The 14,587-nt window shown below is 36.7% G+C and overlaps 1 protein-coding gene across 1 annotated transcript in view; it reads left to right on the top strand.

Annotated features, from left to right (window-relative positions):
* Positions 1–14,587, top strand: part of ADAMTS18 (ADAM metallopeptidase with thrombospondin type 1 motif, 18) — a 77,033-nt gene that overhangs the window by 34,077 nt on the left and 28,369 nt on the right. Inside the window, exons 7-12 of the mRNA XM_010296513.1 lie at positions 490–595; positions 3,639–3,776; positions 5,233–5,386; positions 6,403–6,498; positions 7,250–7,398; positions 12,955–13,127. Coding sequence (XP_010294815.1) covers positions 490–595; positions 3,639–3,776; positions 5,233–5,386; positions 6,403–6,498; positions 7,250–7,398; positions 12,955–13,127 — 816 coding nt within the window. The remainder of the gene's footprint in view (positions 1–489; positions 596–3,638; positions 3,777–5,232; positions 5,387–6,402; positions 6,499–7,249; positions 7,399–12,954; positions 13,128–14,587) is intronic.

Raw genomic sequence — 14,587 nt, 5'->3', positions numbered from 1 at the left:
TATTTTTACGTATTTGTTTTTGAGGTACCTAGAAGATAAAGAGTATTACTGGTATCATTGCCCCAGAAAAAGTGGCAACATATGCTATCTGTAGACATCCTTTTGGACTGTCACCTCTTCAAGGAATATTTTTTATTTTGAGAATATTTCTGAGCCACTCTTTTTTTTTTTTTTTTGTTGACTACTTGCCCTTTTTGAATGGGATTCCTCCCTAATTTGTGAGCAGTAAAGGCATGATGGGGGAAAGGAATAATCTTTACAAGTAAAGTGTATTTTAGGAGATTAGGTTTGATTTATACTTCTTATACAGGAGTCCCTTTATTGTCAAATAAAAGTCTGCTGTAATTCTTCCATGATAAACCTGATGAAGTAGACAACCATGTTGATGCACCACAATAGACTGGCTTATTAGGACATTAGGATTGCAGATGACATATGTGTTTGGAATTCTGTAGAGAAACAAGCCGTTGTACTGCTTCCTTCCTTCAGGATTTGCACCTATCAGTGGCATGTGCAGCAAATACCGTAGTTGCACCATTAATGAAGATACAGGACTTGGGCTGGCCTTTACAATTGCTCATGAATCTGGACACAAGTAAGATATTTTTCATGAGTCTTACCTGCTCCTTCTATAAGTACATAAGTGTATGGAAACATAGCACCAATTAATATAAATCGGTGAAATGTGGATCATTTATAGAGAGCTATATAATGATTAGAATATATAGAGCATCCAATTAATGCATTTGCCTTATTAAATATCATCTCTTTAACAATCATAAAATTACCACTGGGGGATTTTGATCGATTTTGCTGCCATAGGCAGAGGGACTTTATTCTGATACAGGTACCTCACAACTGTTTCTAATTTGACAGGAAGCTATAGGCAATGTTAGGCCAAACGGAGTCTTCAATCTGAGGTGTGTCCTTTGGCATGAAATGGTTAATCAGCTACTCAGGGTGCTTTCCTATTATTTTTATTTTTTATTATTTTTATTTTTTATTATTTTTATTTTTTATTATTTTGACATTTTATATATTGCAGGTGATAACCAGAACAAACAGCAAAAGCTGACAGTAATAATCTGCTTCCCACACTGCTATCATATTCTGGTAGACAAGTTGCTTCTAGTGTCAGTGTGGTTGCTCCAAAAAGAGAAGGGACACTGCAGCTTACAGTATGGAGAAGTGATGTCCCTGAGTCTCTTAGAGGTCCCTTTCCCAGACAACCCAGTGTTTCATAGGGTCTGGGAGCCATCCATTCCATTCAACCTGTCCTTTGTTCTCTCTACCTATGTAATGAGTCATTTGGCTAACAACAACCTTTGTAGAGGTTTCTGCCTTTCTTTATCTATTTCCATTGGATTTCCATTTGATTTCTATGATAAGACGACTGTAATTTTCCTAAGAACCTGCTGTCTCTCAAACAAAATCACTAATAAACTTCCCTGGAGCTTCAGCTATTCTCTGAATTGTTGAATTAAATCTAAAGATGATGATTAGGTTTTGCTCTCCTGGTTTTTTTTCCAAATCATTTTGAATTACTTTTTCACAACTTTTTGTATGGTTTTTATTTTCAGTTTTAACATAGCTGAAGCTGGAGTCTGTCTAACCACTGACAGTATAGAAGCGTACTTTCTCTATGTGGTGCAAACCTGCAATCAAGGGTCAGATAAAACACGGGCATAGGATCTTTATTTTGTGCAGCAACATTACTGCACAGAATATCTTTGAAAAGCAGTGGTACTGTATTCTGCTGTTTGACCAAGGCATGAATCCTTCCGATTCTGCATGACTGAATCAGAACTATTTATTTTCATTGTACAAATATGTTCTACAGTATACACTATGACCTAACGTCTACATGAGTGACCCTTTCACAGGTTTTTGTACATCTGAAGGGAAACAAGGAATTAAAGAATAATCCAGCTACCAGTGAAGCCTGTGGGAATTGTGCCAATGCTTTCAATGGGACCAAATATGTAAAATATATACTGTTTGATCCGCCTGTCACACTAATGCAATTTCACTGACCTCAGTACATTTTTAAGCGCTTCGATCAGTATTAGGAAAGAATCAGGCCCATAGCTTATTTTTCAAGAATTACCCCCTTTAGTCCCTTAATGTCCTTCCTTCCTGCTTATTTTCTTATTTGCTTTGAGCGATTATGCTTGGGAACTTTTTAATTTTTCTTTTTTTCTTTTTCACCACTGCCTTTGATTCTCGTATTATTCAGCCTGTCTTTGGTATAATTCCATACTCCTGTCTAATAAAATTCATCTTATCTCCTGGAAAAAATCTGCACCATATAAGAAATGTCTTTATTATCATTTGTTCATTTTCATCTTCCTGAGACTACCTAGTACGTGATGTAAGACAAGAGAATTTGGTCTCTGTGATAGAGAGATTCCTGGAAGAAAAAAAAAAACTGTGACAGCCTTGGAGGTGCTGAGGTCCACTGTGAATATATTAACCTAAGGATTTCATAGTAGGAGAATCTTGTATACTGTATAGATCACACTCTGTGATCCACTGAGTAGCTTCAGTTGTTATATATTTTTACAGTTTTCTTTAAGTAGTTTGTGTTTTTACCCGAAAGCTTAACAGTTCCTTCGGGAGTTCAGAGCCCATTGTGTCAGTGGGTATATAAACTGTGGATTCTCTGCCTGCGATGCATGTGAACAAAGTTAGTATTTTATAAAGGATTCTAAAATACTTGCTCAGTTGGGACTTTTTTTCTCCAATTATAGAAGGGGCCATATATTTTAGCAAGTTTGGAGCCTCAGCTGGTGGCAACACATGCAGTAACTCTGATGAACCTGCAATGATTTATAACAGTAGACGATCAAGTCCAGTAAATTAGATATTCCCTGCACGTGCACAGATTACATTCATAAAGTCACCAATGTACTACAATGTTGAAGTAACAGATTATGAAATTTTTATTCAAAACACATTGAAATTCACAGATGTCCCATACAGTGAGTAAATATAAAACAGTGAAGGAAAAAAAAAAAGAAAATTAGCTTTATTATATCCATAAGCTCCACATAATTTATCATTTTTAACATTTTTTTTGTTGTTGCTTATTATTCTTTATATTATCCTAACACCTCTCCTAGTGAAAGCAGGGCCTCGTGATGCTGCAGACTGAGCAAAGCACCCAAGAAGGGGCAGTGTTCCTGTGAAAGAGGTTACAGTCTAGACAAAGTGACAATGTATAACAAAGGCGAGGAAAAGAAAGTCTTTGCGTGAGATAACATAGCAAGTTAGTGACGAAAATTAGAAAAAGAATCGTATTTTTATATTCGTACTTTGTATTCTATTCATTCAATCCCACTTCTTTCGCTTCAGATTGAATGCAGCTAAGTAGTTCTTACCTCCTATTAGGAAGACAGTTATATTGCATTCTTACAGCTGTGTAACACTAATATTTCCCTGGACGCTGATCTCCATGCCATTCATGTTAACAGGCATTATCACTAGGCAAAGAAAGGCTCAGACTGCTTGCATGTTTTAAACTGATAGATTTATAGGCAAGTACAAGTGTGACTGAACAAAAGATCCACTACTACACCAGATTGTGTCTTGCTTCTGTTAATCTAGATTTTCACTCTCATGCCTGCTTCTCTTTTCAGCTTTGGTATGATTCATGATGGAGAAGGAAATCCTTGTAGAAAAGCTGAGGGTAATATTATGTCTCCCACACTCACAGGAAACAATGGAGTGTTTTCTTGGTCTGTATGCAGCAGGCAGTATCTCAACAAATTTCTCAGGTAGGTCAGATGGAAATCTGGGCCGGTGCCAGGGAATGTATCTTTAGTAACTGGGCCTGAACTCTTGAACAGACGTAAAAATTAGTTAAGTGTGAAATTCACCTCTTTTAAAATGTGCTCAAACGAAGGTACTATTTAAGCCCACACACTTGGACTTCTGAAGCGTATAGGTGGTATGGCATACAAGTGTTTTTGTCCTGCCTCATTTCAGAAGAATGAGTTTCACCCTCCATGAATATCCTGCAGTAATGACTGGCATATCATTCTTTCCCAGGCATTCCTGTCAGCAGCTAGGTTTATTAGAGAATTAGTAGGAAGTGAACACAAAAGAGGGCAAACACAGTGGTACCAAAGTCATTACAAAATGTAAATGAATATTGGTGGCCTTTCTCACTGGAGCTTCTCTCTTGATCTAGCTCATGTCATGAGTAAAGACATTTTACATTTTTCATATACTGTTTCTGGGGGGGGAAAAAGAGGAAAAAGAGAAAGATGCCAATTATTTCTCCAGCATGTTGCTATTACTCAAGTGGCTTTTAAAGGAGCTGTTTTTCAGTCTATGTTTAATATCATCTGAATTGCAGTCCTTTCCTGTACAACTTTACTTTTACTTTCTCGTACCTGGGTATGCTATGCATGATTATGAAAAAATGTGTAAGCGGTACTAAGATCCAATACAGGCATTTTAGATGCTAATTCTTTAGAGTGAGAATCAAGCACTTAGATAGTTCTATGGATCTGATCCTCGAATTCCAAGTTAGTATCTTAAAGTAGCGGCCAGAAAAGGTTAGAGTTCTGGTGATTTTCTTCTGCTGCAGCGAGGTAATATATTCCGAGTACACAAGCAAATTGCGAAGTATGAAGTCACATAAACCTTCCAAGGTGCAAAATGGCCCGAGAGACTTACACTTGGAAGATAACTCCAGCATAGAGTGATCTTCTGTATACATGGATTCTCAAGCATATACAAAGGAAAAAAAGTAGACCGTAGGGTACCTTTGCTCTTAAGCTGGACACAGCCAACCCAAAGCACGCAGGCTGCAGCAGCCTTCTGTTTGTCAATCCACACAAAGTGAATGCTGAAATGAGACAGTGTGCCTGTTGATTCTGTTGATTCCTCATTTTGGGAATCATTCAAGGGAAAGAAGCAGACTAGATCACCTTGCTTTTGGTTACACAGGAATAAAGGGAGGAAAAGAATTTGACATCGTTTGTTCTTGTCACAACAGTCCTAAAGCCTGGAAATTCCTGCTTCCTTAAAACTTTGCAGGTCAGGCTACCAACAAGATGTCAAGATCTTTTGGCTCCTGCAAGCAGATATTCTCATTTCAGTGCATACCTCTAAAGCTAGTTAAAGGTACTGTACACCATATTATGTGTTTTTGCTGGTCTGTAGCAAATTAAAATATTTTGATATAAAGATCATAGTCATGATTAATATACATTCTCATTATAGTACAGCTCAAGCTGCCTGCCTGATTGATGAACCTAAGCAACCAGGACAGTATAAATACCCTGACAAACTGCCAGGGCAGATCTATGATGCTGATACCCAGTGCAAATGGCAATTTGGAATGAAAGCAAAACTGTGCAACCTCAGCTTTGTAAAGGTACCTATTGATATACTTTTGAAAAGTTAAAATTACGTTAGAGAACTGCAGAACACTAAATAAGTACAAGTAGTACAGTGTTCTTCAGAGGCCTGGGCTATTTCTCCACCTTATCTTGCTTGGCAATTTGCTTTGAAGGTACTGGCCTCTTTTGAGGAATATCACAATCCCAGGGGAATTTCAGAAGGAAATGCATTCTTTCCAGGAGTCATAAGGAGTGCAGTTGAATACATAAGACCCATGAGCCTTTGCCTGCTATGCTAAGGGAAATTAGCAGGCAGTAGTTTTGATCAAAACTTGTGTGGGGTAAGAAGGACTAAGTTCCTTGAGTTGTGTTTTACTCTTATGCATTGACAGCAAAGTCTGGAAAAGATCTGTAGGGTTATTTTAGAACAATAAAAATTACACTCTTGACTTTGATGAAGGATTAATTTAGATTAACCCATTATTTTAGTGACTGCTACACTCCTTGCTGATCTCTTCAGAGAAGACGTTTTATTAAATAATCTGGAGTGCTCATTCTGAAAAGTATTGTCATTTCTTTTACTCCTGTTATTATCCTGGAGTATTTTGATTTATTTTATGCTAACCTCATTTATCAGGTGATGGCAGCTGTGTTTCTTCTACAGCTAATAAACAAAGAAGAGAGAGTGAACAGCACTGTGAAGAGACTGTTTCCAGATATCTCTTGTGTTTTAGAAAATCTAGTCTCTTCACACTATTATAGTCCCTGTAGACTTGATGCAATTTTAGCCTTGAACTTTTTAACACTGTTTTTGTTCTGTTATAGTTACACACAAAACAGTTTGAAAAAACATATAGTGAAATGGTGTATAAACAAGAAGGCAATATATAGGGTATGGCTGCTATGAATCTTAAACCCTGGATTTTCTAAATTCAGAAAAGATTTATATGGCTGTTAAGGTAGCAAAGACATGTATCATTTGTTATTCTTTCTAAACACCAGGAAATAATGGGAATTATGAGTACTATAGTGAATACTTTTTTCTTTTCAGGATATATGCAAATCTCTCTGGTGTCACAAAGTGGGTCACAGGTGTGAGACAAAGTTCATGCCAGCAGCGGAAGGAACAGCTTGTGGTCTAAGTATGGTAGGTTGTTTTATAAATAGGATGATGTCATTCTAATTTGTTTTTAGACTGTATCAGGTCAAATACCAGCTCCTGTCAAAACCAGTTCTATCCAGATCCCTCCAGGTTTGCTATTATGGACTTTCAGATTGCTCTGTAAAAGATTGCATTGCGATACATAGTCAGGACTGGTCCTCACAGTCGCACCTATCTGACGGTAGGGAGTGCTGCCTCTCCCACCGTGCTGTGGAGGGCGTGTTTTATATCTGGCAAATCTAAAGCAGTAAGAAAATCCATTCATTGTAACAGAAGTTAGATCAAGGCTTCAAATTCCACTCTGATATAAACATTCCTTAAGCCCTAATATTTGCGATACAGATTAAGGCCATCATGCATATTATCATCAGTGATCACTACTGGAAGAGCATGGTTATTTGTTTTAGTTGAACCTTCTAAAAATTAACTTGGAGTTTTTGGGGAAGAGTAAGCCCAAAAGATACTCTCCAAGAGAACAGTTTTTGAAAATTTGTACCTCAAAGATCTGCAACTCAGGACTTGGACAAAGTTTAGCGCATTACTTATCTGTACCATTGTGTGGATCAATGTCTTACTTCAGAGTCCTTGTCCTACTGTGAATTATCTCACTGAGTTCAATGGGTTCAGTGGTTTATTAAGATTAAGCTCTGGAGCTTTTAAATGTGGATTTTTTCTTTTTTGCATCTACTAGGTACCGCTAACTCTGATGGGATATTTTTTGGCATTCTTTTGGCAGTGGTGTCGAAGAGGACAGTGTGTCAAATACGGTGATCATGGACCCAAGCCTGTAAATGGCCAATGGTCTGCCTGGTCCGAGTGGTCAGAGTGTACTCGCACTTGTGGAGGTGGGGTCACATATCAGGAAAGACACTGCAATAATCCAAAGTAAGACATAGCTATGAAAAGGTATTACTTTTATACTAACTATTTATGTCATTAGAACAATTAGGGAAATGGACATTTCTGTACATGTGAAAATGTTTCTAGGACCTCTCTTTCACGTCCAGTATGACCAGTCAGTAGCTGCAAGACAGAAATATTTCCTGATCCTAGAAAGTAGTGACTGTCTGAAGACTGCTAGGGTACTAGAACATCTACAGCCCAACTTTCTCAATTTATTTTGTGACACTACAGTCTATCAAATACCTGCAGAAGTAACAAAATGCCATATAGGCATATTCACACCTATTAATTTAAGATCAAGGGAAAATGGTCTTAAAAACTATTAAGACTTTTGATGAGATCATATTGTCCAGGATGATAAACCAAAAACATTTAAAGTCAGTATCATAATGATTGTAGACAGATGTCTTTGTATGTCAGTCATGTTCTTTGCATTCTTTCATGTTTCACATGTCAGAATAAAGATGCTGAACCCTAGAACTGTATGCTAACTCATGAAACATTCCTGGTATTTTCCCTAGTGAATGTCTTATCACTGTGTATACTACTATTCCTTACAATACTATTCCAAAGTACAGGTAAAGTGTTATCTGACCAGCATCCTTCCCAAGTACTCAATTCAGTTCAACTTACGAGAAAAAAGGATTTCACTGTTTTATTTCATACACAACTTCAACAGGCATAGACACAGGTATTCTTCATTGCACACAATAAAAACAGCATTTAAACTGCAGTAATAAAAACCAGAGAAAATATGACACAGTTTATATGAGGCTGTAAAGAAGCCTCACACCTACTATACAGTGCTGCAGTAATAATATCCACGCTTCATATACTATGTTATAGGAAAATGTGAGTTGTTTAAAATAGTCTTTATTACCCTCACTCAGTCAAGCCAATTTTTGCAGATCTGTAGCAACGCATTTTCTCAACCATTTCTATTGTTTCTCAGTGTATTCTGATAAGTAAAATTACTTGGATAGTTTCCTTTACTAAGCTATTTAGCAAGAGAATGGAGGGTCTCAGTTACACGTCATACATACATTTTGCTTTTCCTACTTATGCCTGCTAAATTTGTATGTATGCATTGTTCTTTGCATTTATTCATAAGCCTTCCCTTGCTCTCCTTGTGTGACAGAAGAATGTCCAGTAGTTGAAATGTTTCTGTTTGGTGCACTATTATAACTGATAATGATTTCTGATGGTCTTCAAACAGAAGCTCTTTAACATGAAGGGTGTCTGTGACTGTAGCATTATGCATTTAAAGTTTGCATCGAGTGATATGTCTGTTCTAATTAAAGTAAGACTTGCTGCAAGACTTGATGTAACCAAGTAAGACTTGATACCAGAACTGGATCACGTTTATACTAAATTTAATTTTATTATATCAGTGATAATTCAGAGCAAAGGGAAGATAGTATGAATCTCTCTCAGTGTTAGAGTGATGAAATGGCAGGACTATAAATAAGCCATCCACACAACAGTGTATGAATATCCAGGTAGCTGTATTTCCCATCACAGCACTTTTGTACGAATGTGGAATCATTAGAAAAATGATACTGTCCATTTTCAATGTTACACCACATGGAACGATTTATAACCTAGTCACCGTTCATTGTTCACCTCTATAACTACACATAAACAAAGAATAATGATTCCTTTCTTTTTGAACTTCTGAAATATATTTCAGATGTTTATATATTTTGGTACATACATGTATATTATTTCATATGTGATATATTTATTTCACTTTTCCTAATCCAGATTTGTGTAGGAGCTAACATTTATTTTGTTCAAAAGCTTGATAGACAATTTTGGATAGCAAAATTTTGAGAATGACAAAGAATAAAATGTATTTCTGTAAGGGTTTAGGACAAGGGATATGGATCTCTGAAGAACTGACTGGACTCCAAAATGAGGTTTTTAAATAAGTAGTCCATTTTCCAAAGGAACTGACTTCTTATGAACATTGAGGAAGGTTTCTAGGTTTCCAGGGCTTTTAAAGGTGACACAGTTTATTAGGAGCTTAAAGACAGGTGAAGAATACAAATTTGGGCCGCTGCTTATGAAAATCTCATTGTCTCTGTTTGTATGTGAAATTCTTCTCTTGCAAATAATATCCAACCAATTCAATTCCTTTTCTCGTGACTATTTTAAGACAGACCTTGTGACCACAACCAAACAGCTCTGGGTATGGCTTCTGAATTACCACCGGAGTTATGTACGAATTCATACTAACAAACACCTGTGGAGGTCATCTGTAGAACACAGAACGATGCAGATTTGCTAAAATCATTATGTTTCTGTAAATTGTCACAGTGTAATTTCATGGATCTGTTTTTCATACATCACAACATTTTACAATTGAGGTACTTTTCCAAGATAGAAATAGATTACATGATTTAATAGTTTAGCTGGGAAAGAACCTGAAAAGTGCCTGAGAGATTTAAATTAATACCCAAATCATATCTGTGGGACTGCATCCTACCCACTTCACAATAGTGCATTGTTCAGCAAGAGTAGAATAGAGTTTTAGGCATGTGTGCCCTCAAAAGACTAAATCAAAATTGCTTGAACACGTCTTTTTAATCTTTTGTGTACAGTATCTGTAACAGTCATTACAGACAATGCAGATGTAAACTGATGCAAAGTAATGATGCCATTTAAAATAATAATTAAAAAAGAAGACTGTGAAAGACCTTTCAAATTAATGCAGAATAAAATAGTCTAGCTTTGTGATACTATCATAATATGGTTATGAGCAGAAATGTTCTCACTTGAATTCAAATCATTACAAAACATGAAAAAATAGGAGTCCAGAATTTCAGCGTCTAATTGCCTTTGTGATGTGTAGAATACTGTCCTTGATCAGATTAATTCCAGGATTTCTCACTCTCTCTGTTGCACTGCAGTCAATATCTGTTTTACTTTCCTTGTTCATGGAGTCTGTTCTTAAAAGGCTACTGCAAAATTAATTTAAGCTACTCTTGTATCATTTTAATATTTGAGTCTTATGAAGTGGAGTATTTACATCTTTGCACTTAGGCTCTTTTCACAAATCATTCTTTGGAGACTTTTTCTGCTGGCCTTTCTCACCAAATTTCTCCCTTTTCCAGTTATCCTCAGCAAGGCCTCAGCTCTAACAGCATCTCTTCATGCAGGTATCTTTACCTATACAAGCCACTGCTGGGGAGGTACACAGATGGATGAAAAGTTTAGGTTACATCTGTATTAGGAGCACTGTACCACTATAGGAATATTGGAAAACCCTCTGTGCAGTGTTCCATTGTAAGCGCAGTTATGCTAACAGAGCTTCTGTAGGCAGTCAACCCAAAATCTACAGGGGGTATAAACATCACCAATAAAAGCGTGATTTTGTCAGTGTAGATAGTAGTATTTTCTCGGAAATTTGGTTTTGTAGATCTACATCTAGTTTCCTGTGAATTACTTAGCTCTTACTGACATCTTGTTGGTAAAAATGAAGGTGGGGAAGTTTCCATAATTCTCTGGCCAACAGTTTCAGTAATGGGAGCGTGCTGCAATATTAAAATGCTGTAACAGAGCTGGGAAACAGAATGCCTTTCTCAGTGCTCCTTTAGTTTGGTGGAATTTTATGCCATCCTCAAATGCAAGACTGTGGCTAGAAATCACGATCTAGCCATAAATAATTCTATTATATTTCTTGTTTGGTGGCATTTACTTGGAAGGAGGTTGCTTCTTTTCCTTACACTAAAGCAGATTTGTTCTCTGGGGCTGAAGGAGGTCAAAAACCATACATGTATGTGCTGAAGCTGTACTGAAAGTCTGTGGAGAACCGAGTAAGGACCCAACAGCTTGGCTGCCTTATCTCAAAGCTCTCGCCAGTTGTGCAAAGTCAACATAAATACTGCCCGACTTCACTGGTGTTACATATCCTCCCTGCCCTTCACAGACTGAACTGCCACCAACTAGGACAGAAAATCTGACTTTGTTTTAAGACCTTTGCCGTTATACCCAGTGTCAGTAGGTGACCTCAAGAAAAGTCACTGGAAGTTGTTTTTATCTCCACAACACATCCTGCTGCTGCTTTAACCCCGTTTTAAATAGAGTAGGAGGTGGGTTTCTACCTCTTCCTTTGAAAGACTGTTTTGTAAGCCAGAATTCTGGAAAAGCCAGATATTGTGCACATTCAAAGCTGCTTCAAAACATAAAACCCAAGCCCCAGCTTGGTTAGAGGGTTAGACATATGAGGGTTAAAATTTATAATTAGGCAAACAGAAAAAGCACCTGGATTGTTTCATCCATGTTGCACTAAGCACGCTCCATATTACTCCAGTCAGATGCACGTTAAGAGAAGTTGCGTGGGATACTGGATATAGGGAATAGTTATAACACAATGTTTAGGTATTTGAACAAACAACTCCAGTTATACTTGTTGCAACTGTATGTTTTATGCTATTAATGATGAATTATTATTGTTAGTTAATATAATATTCCGTATCCTTTCTATTATTCTGATTTTTTTCCTTTGTGTGTGTGTAACATGGGCAAGCTGTCCACAGCTTGTCTTACAAATATATATGTTCCTTAATTTTTAAAAATAATTATATAAATGTGAGCAAGTGCAGCATTGTTACACTTCTTTTTACTTTACTTTTACTGATGCATAAAATTGTATAATATGACAAACAGTTCTTAGAATTTGGTGTTTTGAAGATTTAGCTCAGTACTTGCAGATGTATATCTGAGACTGCAAAAATAACATCAGTGAATTCCTATGTAGATCCATAAAGAATACAAAAGTGAGTGAATACATTTCTCAGCAGCTCGTGAGATGTCTCAGTCACTTTAAAAAGAGCAGGTCTTACACTTTCCATTGTTTTACAGTCACGTGTATAGACCAACTAGTTAAAAACTATTATTCTGCTAACACAAGATACTAGCAAAGTATCAGAATATGATCTTTTCCTTCTGGCCAAAATTAAGGGGAATGCCCAGGTAAGGTTTGCTGAAGTGGATGTGACATGTTTAAGGTTATCCATGAATTCCCACATTTTCCTAAAGCAGGACAACTATGCACAGTCCTTGTATCCTTTGACTGTTTAAAAGCACATTTTTTCAAAATGATTTACAAAACAAACCACATGTAATTACTCATTCTGTTGATGTTTGATCAGTGTTATATTATCCTTTATTAACTCTTATTGTGATAGGTAATTCTTTGCACATGTTCATTCCTGGATTACAGCAGAGTAAAAATAGCTATATAACAAGATTGAAACCAGCCAATACAAAATAGCCCTATAAATTTAAATTAGTGAAAACATGACTCACCTCTAGATGGCTGCTTCTTTGCTGAGTTTGCAGTGATCCAAGCAGATAATTCATGGCAACTGCTTTGCTTGGTTTTAGGAACCATGAAAATTAATGGACCATATAAGAAATACTGATCTCCGAAGACAATGCATCCTCCCATTTTCTCCGTTGATACGCATGTAACGTGCCAGTCACACAAAAAGTAGGTTTTGCAAAATATTTTTTTTTTTTCTTTTTTTTTAGGCCACAGTATGGCGGCAAATTCTGCCAAGGTTCCGGTCGTATTTATCAACTTTGTAACAACCAGCCGTGTCCAGCAAACAGTTTGGACTTCCGTGCCCAGCAGTGTGCAGAATACAACAGCAAACCTTTCCGGGGATGGTACTACAAATGGAAGCCATATACTAAAGTGGAAGGTAATTATGCCACAGCTCCGGTGGACAAAAGCGATTGCAGGAAATGAGCTATAAGCTGTAATTCATCCATATTCTTTGGGCAAATATCACCCTGATGTAAGCAAATAGAAATTCAGTTGGCTTATTTGAGATGTTTCTGCTTTCTAGCACAGTTGAATCTGGCCTCCTGTGTGATACTGCCTGCATGAACATGCAGAATTGATTTTGGTTGTGAATTTGAATCTATCCTTAGCATGACTCCCTGGCTGTTGCTACCCTCTTTTTCATTTTATATTACATATCTGCTAGTGAAAAAACAAAACAATTTCCATGGATTTTTCAGCATGGGAAATATGAGCTCCCACAATAACGCTACCAGAATCTTCCTTCCTTTGGAATGTTCTCAGATTTCAAAATGTAACAATAAATCAACCTTTTGACTTTCCTGCTGGTATAGTCCCATGAGAATTGGAAAAACAAACAATGTACTGGCAGAAATTTTTTAAAGTCATCTTTTACTAAGAGATCTTTATAAAGTTCAGGTCTTAATAACCGTTTTTTGTCTTTTGTACAAGCAAAGTTTATTTTAACTCTATGCATCTTAATTTTGCAAATATTTTAAATCAGTATTCATTTTTATCACATACAAGAAATATTTTTTGCAGTTTGAAAGCACAGTCTGGAGATGCAGTTGCTACTACTTGAACAAATGTGTCTGGATTATGTCATGTTGTGCTGCTTCGTTTAGCACCTGTACAAATTTGCTTTTGATGATAATAAGCATTTAATTATATATACACACACACAAATGCATGTAACTTTCATTCATAGCCTGATTATATTTTCTTCAAAGACTTTGCAGACATTTCCATGGGTATTTAGAAACCTATGTCCTAGCAGCCATTGTGAACAGAGGAAAGGGGAAATACGGTTTCGCAGCACGTAACCATGGATGTTGTATAATAGGGAGAATAATGCATCTTGTTTAACGGAAATTAAGGTAGCTATGTTGGTTTTAAAGGTAGGGGCTGCGTTTAGTAAAAGGAGCTTAAAATTAGGAACAAAGGGCATAATTTTCAAAAGCAAGACATCCCCAAGTGACTCTGAACTTGAAAATGCCTGTCCTTACTCTCTTGGCTCCTTTTCAAATTCTCCCCCAAGATCTACATTTACAGTCCTGAAAACATGATTTGGTTTTCAAAATTGCTACAGATGCCTTGCCTCTGTAGAAAGTACTATTGAAAATCCAGCTGCTTATTTAAGAATAAAAGGATACTATTTTGAATCCAATTCCATGTTCTTCAAAATTTTGCTGCACTGTTTTATTTGTTGTACTTTGTATTAAAATTGTGTATTTCAGCAACTGTGACAATATTTACAATTGCATGACTGGCTTTGTCTACGTAGAATTAATCAGCCCTTTATAAGCGTAATATCCCATCTGTGTATAGGCAGAAATTTGTTTGACAGTAGTTGGGATA

Source organism: Phaethon lepturus, unplaced genomic scaffold, assembly GCF_000687285.1.
Source record: "Phaethon lepturus isolate BGI_N335 unplaced genomic scaffold, ASM68728v1 scaffold43551, whole genome shotgun sequence".
NCBI classification, from domain to species: domain Eukaryota; kingdom Metazoa; phylum Chordata; class Aves; order Phaethontiformes; family Phaethontidae; genus Phaethon; species Phaethon lepturus.
This window is presented reverse-complemented; position numbering and strand designations above follow the sequence as displayed.